Source organism: Mobula hypostoma, chromosome 19, assembly GCF_963921235.1.
Source record: "Mobula hypostoma chromosome 19, sMobHyp1.1, whole genome shotgun sequence".
Classification (NCBI taxonomy): Eukaryota; Metazoa; Chordata; class Chondrichthyes; order Myliobatiformes; family Myliobatidae; genus Mobula; species Mobula hypostoma.
In genome coordinates this window covers 53,117,171-53,139,482 of record NC_086115.1, presented here as the reverse complement: position 1 = coordinate 53,139,482, position 22,312 = coordinate 53,117,171, and the positions used below count along the sequence as shown (strand labels likewise).

Here is a 22,312-nt window from a genome sequence, read left to right as displayed (position 1 = left end):
TATAACGTATATAGCCATCACGACTGTACATTTTTCCACAGATGCTGCCTGGCCTGCTGAGTTCCTCCAGCATTTTGTGTGTGTTGCTTGTATGTAGAAACGAGGCAACCTTTCTCTGAACCAGGGTGTAAAACACAGTAGTATACGTAACACACGATAAGTTATGAAGGTGAATCACACATAAATAACAACGGAAAGTGCATTAATATTACATATTGAAGGTACGGAACAGATTAACCGTTTCGAATATGATGCGGCAGGGAGCTCGGAAGGCCAGTGGCCCGGGGGAAGAAACTGCCATTAAAACAGGATGTTTTTGTTTGTCTTCAGTCTAAACAGCCAAGGGATGTGTGCTGCAGGGATTAAACAAATTTAATTCCTGAAGTTAGCTCCAGTAAATGAACTCGTCCCCGAAACTCGGCACTTTTGTACTAATTAATGTGCATTAACCTTAGGCTACAAAGAAATGCACAATAACACAACACCCATTGCTCAGAGTCGGATCAAGTGGCCATTTTCCTGTCCTGGACATTAGATGTATTTGTGTCTAAATTTTCATTCCAGTGGTTTCAGTAGAATGGAGTGAGTAGCCGATCTTCTGCACGTGATGGACTAATTGATATCAGGAGTTTTAAAATCGGAGCTGTACGTGGATAGCCCAAAATTATTGAGGTATAAATTATTAAGGTGTATTGTGCAGATAAGTTTAACTGAAAGCAAATATTCGGTTGTGGCCTGTTATTTTTACAATATGAAGTTGTGAACTGAAACTTGGCGCTATTTAACTTCACCTATTGACTATCTCTCCAGATTCTTTACTTGGCTACTACCCGTCAACCATCAGGCTCTCGAACAAAAGGGGATAACTACGTTCACTTGCCCATCCATTGAGATGTTCCCACAGCCAATGTTCTCACTTTAAGGACTTTTTAACTTGTTATTTCATGTCCTTGTTATTTATTTATTTATTTATTTATTTATATTTGCATTTGCACAGTTTGCTGTCTTCTGGTTGATCTTTCATTGTTCCTGTTATCTTTACAATTTTCTAGATTTGCTGAATATGCTCACAGAAAAATGAACCTTGGGGTTGTATGTGGTCACATATATGTATTCTGATACCATTTATGTATTCTTTGTACCAGCTCTGGCAAAGTATACATTAAAATAACACAAGTTCAGTTGCCTGATTTGGTGGATTGTGAAGAAATTCTGGGAAAACACTGTCCATAAAATCTAAATACTATCTGAACAGGGTGTGCTGTGGCAGGAGATTCTTGGCATTCATTTCTACACTGCTTTTTGTGATAATCATCTAATTGGATTGAAGAATCTCATAATTGGAAGTTTCTTGTGCTGACAGTGAGGCCTTTTATCTGCACGTTCTGATCAAGATCATAAATTAGGTATTTCATTTACTTATCTTGAAGGTTTCATCACTCTTTGGGGTATGTACTTATGTCGTCTGTCCAAAAAGAGGGAAGCCCATAGTAACCCACTGCATAGTTAGTAAGTGCTCTTGCGACCCCACACATGGGTAAATCAATGAAAAAGCAAGTTTCTGGAGGAACTCAGTGAGCCAGGTGGCATCTGTGGAGGAAAGTAGACAGTTGACAGATGAATTGTCAGGATGCAAACTGCTGCTTGTCCATTTCCCTCCAAGATACTGCCTGATTCACTGAGCTCTTCTATCTTTTTTTTTTGCTCCAGATTCCAGAATCAGCAGTCTTTTGTGTCTCCAGGTAGATAAATTACCTGGGACATATGCCAATAGTGGGTGATGATCTCATAAAATACCAGGGAAACATTGCTGCTTGTCTTTGATCCAGAACCCATGCTTTCATTGTCATTTCATATTCTGTTATGATATAAAGGAAACCATTTGGCCCATTGAATCAGTACTGGATCTTGGACCAATCCTATCAGTCTCATTCCTTCCCCCCCCCCCCACCCTGCTCTGCTGGGGGAGAAGCTGACAGCAATGCAGGTGGATGCTTCCCTGGTCTCATGGATTCTTGATTACTTGACTGGCAGACCACAGTACGTGTCGTGTGCTTGCAACACTGTGTGTCCGACAGAGTGATCAGCAGCACTGGGGCTCCAAAGGGGACTGTCTTGTCTCCCTTTCTCTTCACCATTTACACCTCGGACTTCAACTACTGCACAGAGTCTTGTCATCTTCAGAAGTTTTCGGATGACTCTGCTATAGTTGGATGCTTCAGCAAGGGAGATGAGGCTGAGTACAGGGCTAAGGTAGGAAACTTTGTCACATGGTGTGAGCAGAATTATCTGCAGCTTAATGTGAGAAAGACTAAGGAGCTGGTGGTAGACCTGACGAGAGCGAAGGTACCGGTGACCCCTGTTTCCATCCAGGGGGTCAGTGTGGACATGGTGGAGGATTACAATTACCTGGGGATACGAATTGACAATAAACTGGACTGGTCAAAGAACACTGAGGCTGTCTACAAGAAGGGTCAGAGCTGTCTCTATTTCCTGAGGAGACTGAGGTCCTTTAACATCTGCCGGACGATGCTGAGGATGTTCTACGAGTCTGTGGTGGCCAGTGCTATCATGTTTGCTGTTGTGTGCTGGGGCAGCAGGCTGAGGGTAGCAGACACTAACAGAATCAACAAACTCATTCGTAAGGCCAGTGATGTTGTGGGGTTGGAACTGGACTCTCTGACAGTGGTGTCTGAAAAGAGGATGCTGTCTAAGTTGCATGCCATCTTGGCCAATGTCTCCCATCCACTACATAATGTACTGGGCGGGCACAGGAGTACATTCAGCCAGAGACTCATTCCACTGAGATGCAGCACTGAGCGTCATAGGAAGTCATTCCTGCCTGTGGCCATCAAACTTTACAACTCCTCCCTTGGAGGGTCAGACATCCTGAGCCAATAGGCTGGTCCTGGACTTATTTCATAATTTACTGGCATAATTTACATACTACTATTTAACTATTTATGGTTCTATTACTATTTATTATTTATGGTGCAACTGTAACGAAAATGAATTTCCCCCGGGATCAATGAAGTATGACTATGACTATTTCCTTGTTACTTATTTTATCTCATGTACCCACCGACCTCCTCACTTATTCTCCTACTACCCACTTAAACTTGGGGCAGTTCAGTTATGTGCCATGTCGAATGTCATTGGCGATCATGGTCTTTTCCATGATTGCTCTTGGCAAATGTTTCTACAGAAGTGGTTTGCCACTGCCTCCTGGGCAGCGTCTTTACAAGGCGAGTAGCCCCAGCCATCAGCAATACTCTTTCGAGATTGTCTTCCTGGTGTCAGTGGTCGCATAACCACGATTTGTGACATGCACCAGCTGCTCATTTGACCATCCACCACCTACTCCCATGGCTTCAGGTGACCCTGATCTGGTGCTACACCTTGCCCAAGGGGTGACTTGCAGGCTAGTGGAGGGAAGAGGCACCTCCCACCTACCTTGGTAGAGATCTATCAACCAGCACATCTTTGGGAAACTGATACATCGGGTGGAAACCTATGTGATTACTATGGAAACGCCATTACAAACTCCATGCAAGTAGCAGAAAAGGTCAAGATCAAATGTGAGCTGCTGGAGCCATGAGCAGTACAGGGTACCTGCTGTGTGTGTGCCCTTTATCTCCTAAACTGCAATCCTATTGGCCATCAGTTACCTTCAGCATTTCTAAATACATCTTTTAGGAGGCATCAAATTGTACTTTAGTAATTAAAAAAAAAGTAATCAGTGGCAAAAATAATTTTCAATGCATATTATGATACTAGCAAATACTATATTTTAATGTTTAAAATAAGACCAGCATTTTCTCCTCTACATAATCAGAGATTTAATTAAGGTGAATGGTGTTACCGTCCATATTCTAGCCTTCCCTGACCTGTAACTGAGGGCTTGACTCTGATATGCATCTTTACTTTATCAGAGTAGTGTTTCACTAATACGGATGGCCAATGGCCAGCCAGCATATGTCCTCCCATTGCTGTTAGCTTTCAGTTCTCTTTTGAACCGCATGTAATCAGACAGCATGATTTAGGGCAAAATGCAGACAAAGGATATAATAAAAACAACAGGAATTCTGCAGATGCTGGAAATCCAAGCAACATACATCAAAGTTGCTGGTGAACGCAGCAGGCCAAGCAGCATCTATAGGAAGAGGCGCAGTCGACGTTTCAGGCCGAGACCCTTCGTCAGGACCTGCGCTTTCATCGTCGACTGCGCCTCTTCCTATAGATGCTGCTTGGCCTGCTGCGTTCACCAGCAACTTTGATATAATAAAACATTTTTTCAAAGAAGTGCTAAGCATGTTTGACAGCAGTTTTGCTGCATTCGTAAATGAATCAAAATTGTTGCGGGGCCCCCAATTTCTGGAGGCATTCTTTCTAAAAACCTGAAAGCTGTGCAAGAACTAGCTGGAGGCAAAGGATAACTGGTCAATGGTATCTAACAAATTTACCACGGGATTTCCTCTCTGCACCCTTGTGTGGTGTGGTGAGCCAGATCTTTACAAATTAATTAACGATTCATTAACTTAGTGATTGACTGAGATACAGTGCAGAGTAGGCCTTTCCAGCCCTTCGAACCCCTGATTTAATCCTAGCCTAATCACGAGACAATTTACAATGACCAATTAACCTACCGACCAGTCTGTCTTCGGACTGTGGGAGGAAGCCCAAGCGGCCATGGTGAAACGTGCAAACTCAGTGGTGGGAATCGAACCCAGATCACTGGTACTGTAAAGCGTTGTGCTAACCACTACGCTACCATGCTGCCCTTTCTCTCTGATACAAAGAAAAAAAAATGAGCTGATCCATGGATTCATCGCAACTGCGATCCTGAATGCATTTGATCAAAAGTATTTAGTGTTCAAAAGTGCAACTTTGAATTAAAGTTGAACATGGGATTTGCAAATGTGACTTTTAGGATTTGCCAGTTATGAAATGACTCAATTTTCTTTAAAATTATTTGGCAGTACCCTAATTCAAAATGACCACATTTGTATGAAAGTCTGTGGAAAATGCTGAGCTGAAATCATTCCACAGAACATTTTAAAAAAATAATTTGCTTTCTCCACTGGCTAAATGGAAACTTGATGTTATTTTTTTAAAGAGCATTTGCAGATTGTATTGTAATATTGAAGTTTAGCCAAATCTCATCAGTTCTGAGTGTTGTTAAGCCCAGCAATGGGGTAGGATCTGATTTTTTTTTTGTTTTGGTTTGAGCAGTTACTATTTAATCTGAGTGTTTTTATTGTTGGCTATTAATAACTGCATACAGTCTGGCCTACCTAATCCTTCATGATTTTAAAAAAAACACAACATTTCAGTTATTTTACATAGTTTTGAGATAGCATCATAAAGAGACTTTGAACTTCAATACTTGGCTCAGATCATGCAGATACTGCATGTTGAAGCAACTGAAAGTCAGACATCAATCTCAAAACTGGAGTGAGTGGAAAACATGAAGTAACAGTGTGTGTAGGATTTTCTATATACTATTTCAGAGGGTGTACACGCTATACCTGTACAAATACAAAAGACTGTGTCCTCTAAGTCTCACAGTATTATAAGCAGCTGAAAATACTGAGTAAGTTGAGCATCTTCTGTGCAAAAGCTTTTTTCCTCTTGTGGGTGCCTGATCTATACATTCTTTATAAACAAATTAAGTGCTTATTCCTTAGTACTCTGAATTGAGTGTAATTATTTATCTTTCCTATACTTCAGACTGTAGGAAAATTAATCTCACTCACTCGTAGTTGAGATAAAAAGAAAGAAGCAGCACAGAAGAGATCAATGGTGTCCCATTTGTGGTAAAATTTGTACCAAATCAACTGATTTTACTTTTCAAATAAATATAAAGTGCTGTGCAAAAGTCATAAACATATTTATGTAGTTGGGGTGCATGAGATTTTTGCACAGTATTTGTCAACATGGAGCAGATATTTCATGAAACGTTTTTCTTTGCTGCAGCAGCAGTACAGTACATAATACAATACAGTGCAATACATAAAATTGCTACAGTACTATGCAAAAGTCTTAGGCACCCTAGCCACGTATAGTTTTAAACTGAAGTAGGGCAAATTACAAAGGTATTGGGCAGGAGCCAAGAAGAGTTAATTGGGAACATCTTTTCTCTGGCAAATCCATATCAGTCACGTGGCGGGTGTTTAAAGATCAATTGCACAGAATATAGGAAAGGTACGTTCCTGTTAGAAGGACGACCGAGGATGGAAAGATAAGAGAACCTTGGGTGTCCAGAGAGGTGATGAATTTAGTTGAGGCAATAAAGGAAAAGTATGTAAAGCTTCAGGAGTTAGGATCAAATGAAGCATACGAGTAGAAAGAAGCCAGAAATAAACTGAAGAAAGGAATTAGGAAAGCCAAGAAGGGCCGTGAAAAGAGCAAGAGGCTAACTAGTGAGAGGGTGGGTGAAGCACCTTCAATTACTCCAAAAGACTGAGGTTTGGTAAAATACTGAAAGGCTTTTATTCGCTGTACAATATAACCTCCACAGTGAGTGTCTGCCCCCGGAGGACTGGGGGGGAGGGGCAAGACGAACACCTTTATACAGGACTCTGTGGGAGGAGCCACGGGGCAGTCAGCAGAGGGGTGTGTCCAGACAGGTAACCGAGTTACAACATATATACATGGTTTACCACAGTGGGACCACTCAAAGATGCAGAGAATGTGAGTGAGGTCCTTGATGAGTATTTTACTTAAGTGTTCACCAAGGAAAAGGATATGGAGGACCAGGAGATCAGTGCTGAGTGTATAAATATTTTAGGGCATTTAGAGGTCAAGAAGGAGAAAATATTTGGCCCCCTAATGAGTATTAAAGTGGATAAGTCCCCAAGGCCTGATGGGATTTACCCCAGGTTATTGAAAGAAGCTAGATGAGATTGCTGGGGCTTTGACCAGTATCTTCCTGTCTTCTCTAGCCACAGGTGAGGTCCTGGAGAACTGTTGAGTGGCTAATGTTGTAAACCTATTTAAGAAGGGAACAAGGGGAAAATCCTGGGAACTATAGACCGGTGGGTCTTGTGTCAGTTGTAGGGAAATTGCCAGAGAAAATTCTTGGGGATAAGATGTATGAGCATTTGTAAATCCATGGCCTAATTGGGGAGAGCCAGCATGGCTTTGTGCAGGACAAGTAGTGTCTTAACAACTTGATTGAGTTTTTTGACAAGGTGATGAGAGAGGTTGGTGAGGGTAGGGCAGTGGATGTTGTCTACTTGAACTTAATGCCTCAATAAAAGTAAGGCATTTGACAAAGTCCCTCATGGGAGGCTAGTCCAGAAGACTAAGATACATAGGATCTGCGGTGAATTTGTTGTTTGAATTCAGATTTAGCTTGTGCATTGAAGATAGAAGGTAGCAGTTCAAGGGATGTATTTGAGCTGGAGGTCTGTAATTAATGGTGTTCTACAGGGCTGTGCTGGGACCTCTGCTGTTCGTGATGTATACAAATAACTTGGATGAAAATACAGATGTGTGGGTTAGTAAAACTGCTAATGATACCAAGATTGGTGGAGTTGTGGATAGTGTCTAAGACTGGCAAAGAATACAACGTGATCAGCTGCAGATATGGGCAGAGAAATGGCAAATGGAGCTTAACCCAGATAAATGAGGTGTTGCACCTTGGTGGGGCAAATGCAAGGAGAGAGTCCACTGTTAAGGGGCAAGGTCCTTAATAGTGTTGCTGAGCAGAGAGGCCTTGGGCTCCAAGTTCACAGCTCTTTGGAAATGGCTATGAAGATCAAAAAGCTGGTTCAGAAGTTTTACGGAATGCTCACTTTTATTGAGGCATTAAGTTCAAAAGTCGAGATTATGTTGCAACATGTAAAATTCTGGTTTGGCCACATCTGGAGTATTCCATGCACTTCTGGTTGCCCCACTACAGGAAGGATGTTGAGGCTTTGGAGAAGGTGCAGAAGAGGTTTCCCAGGATGCTGCCTGGTTTAGATGCCATGTGCTATCATGAGAAGTTGGATAAACTAGGGTTGTTTTCTTGGGAGCACCAGAGGCTGAGGTTTGAGACTGAGAGGCAGAGAGCAGATGGGGAGTATCTGTTTCCCGGGGTTGTATTGTCTAGTACCAAGTGAGAGGGGGTAGGTTCAAATGGGATGTGAGGGGTAAGTTTTCTACTCGGTGGATGCCTGGAATGCACTGTCTGGTGTGGTGGTAGAAGCAAGTACATGAGAGGCTTTTAAGAGACTTTGGATAGGCCTATGGATGTAAGGAAGATGAAGGGATTTTGTACGTGGGAGGGATGAGTGTTTGGATGTTTTTGATTTGCTTTTCAGCTGACTAGCATAGCATTTTGGGCTGAGTGGCCTGTTCCTGTGTTGTACTGTTCGATGTTCTATATACATATGTGCCTGAGACTTTTGCACAGCGGTGTAAAAATGCCATACAACATTCGAAAAAGCAATAACCTTTGACTTGTTCTCAACACTATGTGTTAGCCACGCGGCGGCCTTTAAATGAAGATGCCTGCAACCAAAGCTGCCACATCATGGCTGATGGTCACCCAGCAGGAAATTCTTCAACACGTTCTATTTGGCCCTTCAACGGTATTGCAATTGCTGCAATTTATGGCATCTTGTTTTAAAATGTCGATGCCCTAATTTTGTTGATTTAAACTAAATTTGAAATCTGAAAGCTGTGGTCAATGATCCAGCAAGTCTTCATTTAAAGGCTTCAGAGTGGCTAATACGAGTTTCCTGCCTTCGTTGGAATCACTTGATGTCATGTGACATTCTGGTATTTACAAAGTAATCCTGTTATAAACATGCTGATAATGTTATATGTAGTCCTTAAGTCTTTTCATGGACCAACAACTGATGGTAAACTATCAGTCGCTACAAAAAAAAGCCAATCTTATGGATGCATGTTGTATTTTTCTTATGTAGATATATCACGTCACAATGAATTTTGCTGTTTTGTCTTGTATTAGTATATTCCAAACACTAGTACTTTGTGAAATGTGTGTGTTCTTTGAGACTTCCTAAATATGTTTCGTTGCTCAAACAGTTGACTTCAATGCTGTCAGATGTCAGGGATCTTTTGCAGCAGACTCCAAACAGCAGAAGGTGTCAGAAAAGATGAATCCTTGACATGGCGTTCACGATACTGGGGTATTTGCATCCTGGACGATTGTGTCCCGCTCATTAGCGTCCCTGGACATTTGCGTCCTTTTTTTTCACCCTGGTCATTTGCGTCCCACTGTATGTAGCTATTACTGAGTAACAAACCCCGTGTTATATATGCTAAGCTTCTTATCTCACCTTTAAAAGTAACCTAATCAATTAGTGTAATTGTAGGCAAATGAGGGGTGCCTCATTTGCAACTGAGCTACTTATAAACAAACCCCCACATGTTTCCTATTACAATTTGGCTTTAAATTTACTTTTTTTTCAGAAACTAAGCTATGTTCTTGAAATCAAGCAAAGGTGGAAACATACTTGTTGATGACGGAAATTTTATCCATTACTATCATAAGGAAAATGCTGCGGGCAGGAAAACTTACTGGAGATGTGTGGTATGATCCTGCAAAGCAAGAGTTCATACCGAGAGCGATGTAATAACAAAATGAATTAATGAGCAATTAGAACAAAATAATTGATTTTAGAGTTGAAAGAAACTGCAAAATCCTCACAAGAACCAACAAGACATCTGATTGGAACAACTTTGTCAAAGCATGATGAATTTTCAATGGCAGAAATGCCTTCTGTCTCACAAATGGGGAGAAATGTTCGTTGTTGGAGACAGAAAGCACAAAATGCTCCATCTATACTAAACCAAAGATGTAATTACGAAATACTAGAAGAATATTGTATTCACCCCATTGAACAAAGGTTTCTTGCAATTGATACTGGCATAAATGATTAAAATAGAATGCTCATCCTTGCTCCTGAAGAGGGTTTGGATGACTTGACACATCTCAGAATTGGGCAGCAGATGGCACTTTTAAAATTTGCCCAAAAATCTATTATCAATTGTACTGCATCCATGTCCAAGATGGTACATTCAGTATTCCCCGTGTTTTTGCTCTTCTGCCCAATAAGACTAAAGAAACATATGACCACCTATTCACTCTTTCGTTGCAGACTCACCCTCAACTTAATCCCAAATTAGTGCTAGCAACACACATCAAAGTTGCTGGTGAATGCAGCAGGCCAGGCAGCATCTCTAGGAAGAGGTACAGTCAATGTTTTGGGCCGAGACCCTTCGTCAGGACTAACTGAAGGAAGAGCTAGTAAGAGATTTGAAAGTGGGAGGGGGAGGGGGAGATCCGAAATGATAGGAGAAGACAGGAGGGGGAGGGATGGAGCCAAGAGCTGGACAGGTGATTGGCAAAAGGGATATGGGAGGATCTTGGGACAGGAGGCCCAGGGAAAAGGAAAAGAGGGAGGGGGGATAAAAACCCAGAGGATGGGCAAGGGGTATTAGTGCTGACGGATTTTAAACTAGGAGCAAGAAAGAGTATAGCAGAAACATATCCTAATGCAACAATAAGCTCATGTATTTTCCATTTGTCAAAATCCATCTTTAAGAAAATATGCGACCTTGGTTTAAGACAATGGTATAATGAAGATCAAGGATTCAATTTAAAAATTAGATGTTTCTCTGCATTAGCTTTCCTTCCAGAAAACGATGTGGTAGCAGGCTTTTTGGATCTGAGTGAAGATCACGACTTGCCTCCCGAATTCATCGCATACTTTGAAGTTACATATATTGGCCACGCAAGAGGTAGAAGTGGGCACAGGATTGCAGCAAGCTTTTCCATTGCATCTTGGAATGTTCATGATCGAACAATGAATGACTTGCCTAGATCTAACAATAGTTTAGAGGGGTGGCATAATGCTATCCAAAATTCAGTTGCTTGTCAACACCCCTCTGTTTGGAAATTAATTGATGCGTTGAAGAGGAAGCTATGGCCACAAAGAAGAAAATTGACTAGCAAAGAGGGATTATTGTCCAACCAAGAAATAAGAATATCGATAAGCGCCTTCAATCATTAATTGCACGTTACAATCCTGAGGACAAATTAAGTTTCTTACCAGGGGTAGCCCACAACATGCATACATTTTAAGTTTGGACTTATAAACTAATTTTTTAAATCAATAAAATGCATGCTACTATCCCTTTTTTAATTAATAAAACTGTTTTTGATAAAAAAAATTACATAAATATGTAAAATTATATCTTTTATGAAATATACATGTATTGGGACACAAATCTAATATGAGACATACATATATTGAGACACAAATGTCCAGGATGCCAAAAAACCGGATGCAAATGTCCAGGGACGCATTTGACTGGGACATAGTTGTCCAGGACGCAGTTGTCCTGGCACTGGTGATCACTTGTGGTGAGTTGCTTTGGGTTCCTTGACAAACATTGATGCCTTGTCACTGACTACAAATTCTGGCCTTTTAGCTTGCAATTTAATGGCAGGAATTCATCTGAATTTCCTAATTAATACTGTATATATCCCAAAGACATAACAAATAATTTCCAAACGTATTTGCTGCAAGTACGGCGTAAATTCCCTGGTTGTTACTCACATCTTCAATAGCTGAATAAATGAAGTGGAAAGCAGTGGAGTATGTCACATTATTCAGGCAATAGCTAAAGTTTTTCTTTGAAATCCTATTGAAGCACTGTATTTTCCAAATAATTTGAAGGTTCAAAAAATTGGTTCAAAGATGATTTCTGCTTAATTTTTCATTTAAAAGCCTACTCTGAAACAAAACTAACCATTTGTTTTTCTGTGTCGGGTAACTGTCTCGCTTTGATAGCAAGGGCAAGGAATCAACTGCAGAGATGTTGAAAGACCTTGGCAGCTAGAATGAAGGATTAGGTTTAGACACGTGGTGAAGGCAGCAAGCAGCCAGGCAAATGCATTTCTTCTTATCCTAGGGGGAGTGGAACATGTTTTAATAATTTGAGGCTTCAGCTATTCCTTATTAGATAATAGCATTGGGTAGAGATAATGCCTTAAGCAGAAATTGGAGAATATGATAGAATTTATGGAATTAATAATGAAACTAAATTCTCAATGGTAGAAAATTAGATGAAATGAAATAGATAAGTAAAGGATAAATTTAGAATGTGTGCATGGAAAACTGGCTTGGTTTTGTAGTTATCATGGTAACACTGCATACCTCATGCTTGGACATAATTTAGTTCAATATTTTCAGTACAGTTTTGAAGGTGTACTTCAGTGTAGGAGGTGCCAATTTTAAACTAGCTTGAGATGCCAATTATCTTCAGATCTGTGGAAATGTTTGAGAAGCTGGAAACCTAATTAGTATAAAAAGCACAGGAGGAGTTGGTTGGCTATTCGTGCCTGGCCTGGCTTTTTGCCGTCATCTTACCCCACGCTCTGTAATTTTCTGCTATTTAACTGTTCGTCCAAGTTTTTAGTTATTTTTCCACCTGTTTTTATAATCCTTTTAAAGTCAGAGTATTCTAGATGAATGTATCTTGCTGGATAAATAATATTTATTCTGTCCTTTTCCCTACTTGTTAAAGTGGCTGAATTGAACTCACATCACTGGTGTTGTAATAATGTTAGCCTAAGCATCACACTATCCATGTTAGTGTGTGTTTTGTTCTATTGTGCTAGTTTTAAAGAATCTGTAATGAAATTTCTCTGAGGACAAAGCAATCATACAGGCTTGTTGTGGCCAGTAATTGCATTGTAGCTGTCTGGCCATTCCTCTTGGCATAGAAATGTCCAGATACATCTAGGATTAAGCTGATGCGTTTTGGAGCAGAAACGCAGGGCATGTTTTTTTGTTTGGAGTGTATTTAGCTGAAGCCAAGCTCATTTTGAAAGGAGAATTGCTGAGAGACTAATTTCTTTTATTATACAAAATAACATGCTTCTATGTCATATAAAGTAGTAAAATATTTATCTGATGCAAAGACTGATTTATTTATTGAGATACAGTGTGGAATAGGCCCTTCCGACCCTTTAAGCCACGCTGACCAGCAAACCCCGATTTAACCTGAGCCTAATCATGGGACAGTTTACAGCAGCCAGTTACCCTACCAACCAGTATATCTTTAGACTGTGGGAGCAAACTGGAGCAGCCGGATGAAACCCACACAGTCATAGGGAGAACGTATAAATTCTGTTGGGTTGCTGATGCTGCAAAGGATTGTGTCGATCACTATGCTACCGTGCCGCTGTGTTATGGCAAATAATTGAATTGAATGATCTTTATCGTCATTATACATAGGTACAATGAAACTCTGTTTAGCTTCCACTCAGGCAATGGATAATGGATCCAGAAGCACGTGTGTGTATATGCATGTATACATGTAGGTGTGTGTATATGTGTATACAGTGTGTAGTATATAATATGGGAGATCAACTACTTTAGATCTTACAAAATTAGAATGGTATTTTTTCCTCAGTTGCTGAGTGATGGTATCCTAGAAGAGGCTAAAATTTGATTTCAAGAGTCGGGTTTCTTTACTCAACCCTAATCAGCCTGGAGAAATTGTTAGCGAGACACTATACTGAATAGTTGCTGTCCTCTGGTAGTGCGACTCCCACCTTAATGTTTGGTCAGGGGCTCCAGGGTCACGACTTGCTGATGGAGTCACAGATACTGTATGTTTTTGCAAGTTGGGTTGGTGGGGAGCTAGCAACCCTTTTTTGCCTTCTGACTTTGAAATTCCGTACTGCCCACTCCGTGGGTCTGGGAGCTTCTGACTCGTGAAAAGCTGCTCACAACGGAGCTCCAAAGGGCACTAGTGCAGCTCGTTGTGCTGCTGCCTCACAGTTCCAGAGACCCGTGCTCAGCCTGATTTCGGAAGCTGTGTGTGTGGTGTGTGCACGTACTCCCATCATGAAGGTTTTCTCAGGGTGCTCTGCCTTCCAAGACATGCAGGCTGGCACGTTAGTATAATCTGGGTGAAGAAAAGACTGTGGGGAGAATAAATTAAGGGGAAAATTAGTGGAGTTATGTGGTTGTTCTGTGAGCTGCATAGGCTTGATGGGAAGAACTAAATTCCTGTGTCATATAGTTCTGTGGAAAGTTTTTATTAACCATCTATATAAATCAATAAAGTGCTTCAAACAGGTGCTGAAAATAATCAAAAAGGCTAGTGGAATATTTATAAAATTACAGTACAAGGGTGGTGGGGTCAAGGATCTGGGTAAAAGTTGTAATGTAGCACAGTAGCATTGTGGTTAGTATACTACCAGTGACCCAGATTCAGTTCCACCGCTGTCTGCTGGGCGTTTGTACATTCTCACTCTTCGACCACGTGAGTTTCCTCCCACATTCCAAAGATGCTCAGTTACGGTTAATGATTTGTGGGCGTTCTATATTGGCACTAGAAGTGTGGTGACACTTGTGGGCTGCCCAGACCAATGTTCTCTGATATGGTTTGATACAAACATCCCATTTCACTGTATGCTTTGATATTTTGATGTACATGTGACAAATAAATCTTTAATCTTTGGATATTCTTGAGTCCTGAAGAAGGTTCTTGTGTCAAAATGGTGACTGTTTATTAATTTCCATAGACGCTGTCTGACCTGCTGAGTTCTTCCCGAATTTTGTGTGTGTTGCTTTGAATCTTAAGTATTTAATGCAGCTGCACAGAGCTTTGAGAAGACTACATCTGGAATCCACTGTATCTTAGGAAGAACAGTATTGGGAAGAATACAGCAACACCTGATTGAAATTGCATCTGGACGCCATGTCTTAAATCCTGAATAAAACATCTGAGAATATTATTGGTTAAAAGGGTGAATTGCTCAGCTTTCAAGTTATTAAGAGTAGACAGAGAATAGCTGTTTCTGAAGGGCGGAAAGTCGCAATTAGAGCTGAATTTGAGAGAAGAGGGATTATTTCTGCAAAGAAGCTACTAATTCAATGATGATGCGTCTGCTGTTAGTTTTACATTAGATCGGTAAATGTTTATTCACAAAAGAAACTAAGTATATAGGGGAGAAAAGTAGATACCACAAAGTTGGGTTGCTAATCAGCCTTGATCATGGTGAGTGGAAGGTTAGGTTCAAAGGACCAACAGGAAATTCTGCAGATGCTGGAAATCCAGAGCAACACACAGAATGCTGGGGGTTCTCAGAAGGACAGGCAGCATCCATGGAAATGAATAAACAGTTGGCTTCAGTCTGAGACCCCTCATCAAATCCCTTTATTCAATGACTGTTCATCATTAAATAATTTGCTTCTATTTCAATGTTTCCTGTACTCTGTGTCTGACAATATCTCCGTAGCAATAAAATTAAATAATTTTACTTGTATTTTATTATTAAGGGATGCAGTATTTTTGACTTGTGTGATGTTACTAAGCATGGAATGCATTGTTCAATCTACCTAAACTAAAATCCAGTGACTATCTCACAAACTGCATCGCAATACCATCTTACAAAGTTAATAAAGAAATACAGTAAATTATTGTATAGCATGCCCAACCTGGAAAAAAAATGCCTGAAAACTCACTTGATTACTTTTTTTTTTGCTTGCAGCTCAAAATGACCCCAACAGCCTGCGACACAAATACAATTTTATAGCAGATGTGGTGGATAAGATTGCTCCTGCTGTGGTTCACATTGAACTTTTTCGTAGGTATGCAAGACCCTTCTTGAGTCTTTCAATTAATCTCTCTATAATTCACGTGTTAATACTGTAGCACTCCTCAGACAAGTGAGCATTAGAAAAGAGGGTGGTATTACTTATTGAAAAGTCTCCTAAAGCTTCAAATAATGGCAGCCTTTTGTGGAAATTATGGGAAGAAAGAAATATGAAGATAATTTCCCAGACCACATGGTGCTTTCATGTTTTTAAAAAAACTAAATATTAATAATGCCTAATGGAAAAGAGGGAGAAATCTGTTTTCTGGATAGAAAAGATTTAATTGGGCCATTTCTCTCTCAGATAAAAATCGTTTATACAATTCTGTTAGCTCTGTTTGTTGTATGTTCACCTGTATTTAAATGTTTTAAAAACTTTGTGAGGTGTATAGGTTAGTCAGACTAGGAAGCTTAAAGCTTCTAGTAGGTGGGATGTCTGGCATGTTTCCAAATTCTGTTGTTACTAATTGAACAATTTTGAAATATTGGTTACTTGTGACTATGCATTTGCATTAATAGGAATAACAAGAAAGGTAGAATTAAGGGACAATACAAGATGAAGGCAAATTATAACCAATCATAAAATTTTGAAATAAAATACCAAAAGCCAGTGTTGGATACTTCACCACACTTTACATTATGAGTAGATTATTATGAATCTACTTTTATTCGCCCTGTTCTGGCTGCTTTTGAAGCTTATTAACTTCTCATTTTTTTGTCTTCCCTTCCCCTGGATTTTGAATGAAATGGATGTTGTCATCTTAAACCAGGTCCAAGTCTGCTCCACCCAATGCCATTTGTCTGACAGACTCATAGAAAGCAAAATCTGACATAATTCACTCGCGGTACTCCCAGCCACGTCTTCACTGATGTTGTTAGCAGTACTATCACGTTCTTCTATTAAGGGAAATCTATGTCATCATCAGATCAGCCGAAATAAATAAAACTGCTTTTAATCTGAAGCTTTTACCTTCTAGTGTTTTTAACATCTTTCCCATATAAGGAAGCCAATACAATACACATTTTTTTCAGAAGCAATCTTGCCAATGTCCTATAAAATGTTTGAAATATTCAGTTCCCCTCACAATAAATAAGTATTTGATTTCTTAACTACTAAAGAGGCCAACAAGTCTCATGAATCCTCCACTAGAACACCAAGATTGCTCTAAATCTCAGCCTTTGTAGATGTATTTTAAAAGTGATTTCTCCCCCCCACCCCCAATCAGGAAGGCCTAAAAGTCCTCTGCTTCTTTCTTGACAAAAGAACCAACTAAACCCCCTCCCCCACCAACCCACTCCATCTGGCAGAATTGTTCTTCATCCCGAACAATTTTTCCTTCAGGTCCTCCCGCTTTTTCTAGACCCGAAGGGTAGCCACGGGCACTCGCAAGGACCCAAGCTATGCCTGCCTTTTCTTTGGCTGTGTAGAACCGTCTGTGTTTGATGCCTTTCCCGGTTATACTCCCCCAGCTCTTCTGCTATTACATTGATAACTACATTGGTACTGTTTCATGCATCCATGCCGAGCCCCTCAATTTTGCCTCCAGCTTCCACCCTCCCCACAAATTCACTTGGGTCGTCTGACACCTTCCTCCCCTTGATCTGTCCACTTCTGGAGACAAACTGTTAACCGGCATCTTTTATAAACCAACTGACTGCCATGGTTATTTTGACTATGCCTCTTCTCACCTATCTACTATAAAATTGCTATTCCTTTTTCTCAGTTTATTCACCTCTGCTGCATCTATTCCCAGGATGTGGCATTCCATTCCAGGACATCAGAGATGTCGTCCTCCTTTAAAGAATGGGGTTTCCCTCCCTCTACTATTGATGCTGCTCTCACCCGCGTTTAATGTAATTCCTCCTCGTAACTGAAGTCGTCTAGTCCAGGTGAAATCCTGGTGAAGCAGGATTGACAAATGTAGTCACTTATCTGACATTCATCATTTGTGGAGTATTTAAGGTCTTGGAGTTGTGAAGTGATTAAAAATTCAATGAGTTACACTACAGTGCAAAAGTGAGGCTAGGGTGCCTAAGACTTTTGTACAGTACTGGTTTTTGCCAACATAGAGCAAAGAACAAGTTTGTAAATCTGTCAGGAGCAAAGGATGTTGAGAATGGTGAGGGCGGAGCACAACAAGAGTGGCATGGGACAGATGGCAAAAAAGGTGTGCCAGGGCGGTGGGTGGGTGAGGAGGGGGTGGGACGGGTGCAGACATACCCAGCTCTGAAATGACAGATAGGGTAATTTGATTCCAAATGATTGGTTTATTGACCATTACAAAATGTCCTGCTGGTGCTTCCTGCTCCCCCTCTTCTCCCTTCCCCTTTTCTCCCTTCCCCTTTTCTCAACCAAGGTTCCCCACTCCCTGCCCCCTTCCCACCCCCACCAGTCCTCAGTAGAGACCTATATCAGAATCAGATTTATCATCACTAAAGTGTCATTTAAGTATTTTTTTTTGTGGCAGCAGTACAGTGCAATGCATAAAGTTACTACAATACCATACAAAAGCATTTGGCACCCTAACTATACAGTATATATGTGCTTAAGACATTTGCACAGTACTGCATCTCATTGAATGGTTATCCTGCCACAAACCCAAGATCTTAAATACAACACAAATGATGGATTTGAGGCAAGTGACTACACACTTGGAAATTCCCCCACATTTCTACCAGTGTGGCATAATTTTCAATATACCAAGCTTTATTATATAATTCAATTCAAATTTGATTGTCATTCAACTATACACGAATACAGTGAAAGGAGACAGTGTTACTCCAGGGTCAAAGTACAAAACACAGTACTAACAGTCACACACGGAACAAAGCACACACAGCATGTTGACCTGAAACGTGAAATAACAAGGTTAAAAATTCTTTAAAGTGGGGTCATTGGTTGTGGGCACATCTCAATAGATGGGCAAGTGAGTGTAGTTATCCCTTTTTTGTTCAAGAGCTTGATGGTTGAGAGGTAATAACTGTTCTTGAACCTGGTGATGAGATTCTTTAAGACCATAAGACATAGGAGCAGAATTAGGCCATTTGGCCCATTGAGTCTGCTCCACCATTTCATGTCTGATCCATTTTTCCTCTAAGCCCCCACCCCTGGCCTTTTCCCGGTAACTATGTCCAATCAAGAACCTGGCAATCTCTGCTCAAGTACACCCAACAACCTGGTCTCCACAGCTGCCTGTGGTAACAAATTCCATAAATTCACCACCTTCTGGATAAAGAAGTTTCTCTGCATCTCTGTTTAAAATGGACACCCCTCTGTTCTGAGGTTTCAATGATTCCCCCCCCCCACCATCCTTCCAATTTCCAGTGAGTACAGGCCCACAGCCATCAAGTGCTCTTCACATAACAAGCTGTTTAATCCTGAAATCATTTTCGTGAACCTCCTTTGAATCCTGTCCAGTTTCAGCACTTGTACCTTCTACCTGATGGCAGCAGCGAGAAACGAGCATAGCCTGGGTGGTTGTATATGTTGCAGATTTCTGGGGGTACACAAGATATAAAATATAAACAATATGCATTGAAGCCTTTATATTTCTTATTTATTTAGAGCAGTTTTTTCCAACCGTGAATTGTCTGTTGCAAGTGGTTCGGGGTTCATTGTCTCTGAAGATGGATTGATAGTGACAAATGCACATGTGGTCACCAACAAGCAGAGAGTAAAAGTGGAACTGAGGAATGGAGCGACATACAATGCCAAAATACAGGACATAGATGAGAAAGCAGATCTTGCTTTAATTAAAATTGACACTCCGGTAAGTTCTGTGCTCTCGTTACTGTATAGTGTGTGATAATAAATATTATTCCCTATCTTTCAGAAGTTACACTTTAACATAAGTTAGCGCAAGTGGTGGATGCGGGGTCTAGTTCAACATTTAAGAGAAATATGGATGGATGGAGAGCCATTGTCTGGGTGAAGATTGACTGGACTAGGCAGATTAATGGTTCAGAACAGACTGGATAGGCTGAAGGGCTGCATGTTCTATGACTCTAAGCTAAAGCTACCAATTTTTCTCAGCACTGAAGTACTTATTAAAGAAAAAAAATGAATAATTGAATCTTTAATTGTATTATTTAAGGCAAGGAACCAGACATCACATTATGTGTTACCTCTAATAGAACAGTCTTTTAGTCTGTCATCAACCGTTACTTTTTGCTCTCTTTCAAAGAGGCATTATTTTCAATCCCAATATTCCACGCTGCCTTGTATATTACTGATTGACCAGCTGCCATGTGGGAATTTGCTAAAAGCCTTGCTTGAATTAACTGTGTTGTGGTGTTTAAAAAGATGGCTAAGCAAACTTTGCTTGAAAACCTTTCTTTTTATGATCTTAAATTCAAGTTAATCAGACCTGAGCTTAAGAAATTTATGATAATTTTCCTTGATTAATTAGTATGCTTCCAAATAATGGTTTTACTGGCCGCCTTTCCAGTAATTATATGATTCCTGAGTATAGGCTGGCCCCAAATTACCATTAAACAACAATAATATATTAGCAGACCTCCAGTCCTTAAGAATTTTTCCAGAATGAAAATTGGGCAGAGCCTCCTTTCTTTGTTTCTTTCAACAACCTGGGAAACATTTAATCTGAGTCTGTTAATTATCTCCTCCCAGAGATGCTAAACCATTTAATATCTCTTCTCTCTAGGTTTATCCCACTCAACACTTTGTACACCTCCTGTTCCAGTACAATATCTGTGTCATTCCCCTATTTTGTAAAGATAATTTAGTAAAAACAATGCCAATGCCTTTTGCATCTACACTTGTATTGCATTCTAAATCCTTAATATAGCCTTATCTTCCTTTAGTTATTCACTTCTGCTTATGAATTGGAGCAAAATAAAACACCTCTGTGTATTTACAAAATATTTTTGTTTTTCTTGGTTTTACTAGTTGTGCTAACTTACTGGTTTTATGTGGTTTCAATAATGTTTTAATTCTCTGATTTTTTTTCTCTCATCATGTTTTGATAACAGCACTATATATAGTCTTGTAGGTGTCCTTTAGAATAATAATTAGTTTATGGCATAAACTTTGCTTGTTTGTCTTAAACTATTCTGTGTGCTCCTTGGCATTTGGGATTGCCATTCTGTTAATGGAAATACCTTTGCTCCGCTACCTCCCTGCCCCTTCCATAAACATCTCGTAGTAGTCTGACATTGATTTATTCCACGTAGCTGTTTCCTGTTTACTTTTGCCAAGTTACACCACAGTCAAGTTAAAATAGTCTTGCTGCATTTTGGAACATTTCTGGGCCTGGCCAACCTTCAAGACTGTTTTCCTAAACCGTTCTTCCACTGATATTGCAGCCTAGATCTCGGTTTCATTAGTTAAATCATAAGCCCAGAATTTTCTAGTATTATAAGGTATGCTACATTTTGAGGGCATTGTAAAAATCCTGTGCTGTTTGTATTTTTTATGAACTTACCTCATTTTGGATTACAGTAATGTTCGAGTGTTTTTGCACTTCTTGGCTATTGCTCATGTACATGTTTGCATATGACAACAAACAGCCTGGTTGTTCCTTTTAATTTAGATTTTTTTTGTGTCTACAGGGCCAACCCTATACTTTACTGACCTTACTCAACTTAAGTTCCATGCTCAGGAGCCTGTGACCAAAGATGCTAAAGGGTTTATCTTGCCCTTTTTACACATTGTCTGTGACAACAATGACATCACATTGCCACGTATTTGTCTGCTTCTCCGCACTGACAATATCTTGCATTATGTTCTACCAACATTCTTTGTCAATTCTCTGTTTTCTAGTCTGCTTTATAAATTTCTCTTCTGTTTCTGAATCAACACTAGGTGTGCTATCTCCCTGCCAAGTAATTCTGCTCCAAAACCACTCACAAACCAGCTGATAATATTAGGGCTGAGCAAGAGATTGGGACTAATCTGGATTTTATTTCCCTTTAGTTCCTTTCTAAGCCCTGCATCTTCCTTTCTGTGGCCTACCAACCTTTCATCTTCATCTTTTCATGTTTCCGACTCAAACTAGTCCATTAGTTGTTGGAAATGTTGAAGAAACGGAAAGGTTGCAGAGAGACTTAGTCAGTTTAGGAGAGTGGGCAAAGAAATGGCAGATGAGATACAACGTTGACAAATGTACGGTTGTACAGTTCGGAAGAAGAAATAATCGGGCAGATTATTATTTAGATGCGGAGAAAATTCAAAAATCAGAAGTGCAAAGGGACTTGGGGGTCCTCGTGCAGGATACCCTAAAGGTTAACCACCAAGTTGGATTGGCGGTAAGGAAAGCGAATGCTATGTTGGCATTCATTTCAAGAGGAATAGTGTATAAGAGTAAGGAGGTGTTGATGAGGCTCTATGGGGCATTAGTGAGACCTCATTTGGAATACTGTGTGCAGTTTTGGGCCCCCTAGAAACGATATACTGATGTTGGAGAGAGTTCAGAGAAGATTTACAAGGATGATTCCTGGAATGCAGGGGCTAACATATGAGGAGCGTCTGTCGGCTCTTGGATTGTATTCATTAGAGTATAGAAGAATGAGAAGGGATCTCATAGAAACGTTTTGAATGTTGAAAGGGTTGGACAGAGTAGATGTGGAAAGGTTGTTTCCCTTGGTGGGTGAGTCCAGGACAAGAGGCCATAGTCTTAGAATTAGAGGGTACCCAGTTAAAACAGAGATGAGGAGAAA

The 22,312-nt window shown here is 40.3% G+C and overlaps 1 protein-coding gene across 1 annotated transcript in view; it reads left to right on the top strand.

The window, feature by feature from the left end:
- Nucleotides 1–22,312, top strand: part of htra1b (HtrA serine peptidase 1b) — a 74,480-nt gene that overhangs the window by 1,703 nt on the left and 50,465 nt on the right. The window contains exons 2-3 of the mRNA XM_063071212.1: nt 15,530–15,629; nt 19,200–19,404. Of these exons, the coding sequence (XP_062927282.1) occupies nt 15,530–15,629; nt 19,200–19,404 (305 nt within the window). The remainder of the gene's footprint in view (nt 1–15,529; nt 15,630–19,199; nt 19,405–22,312) is intronic.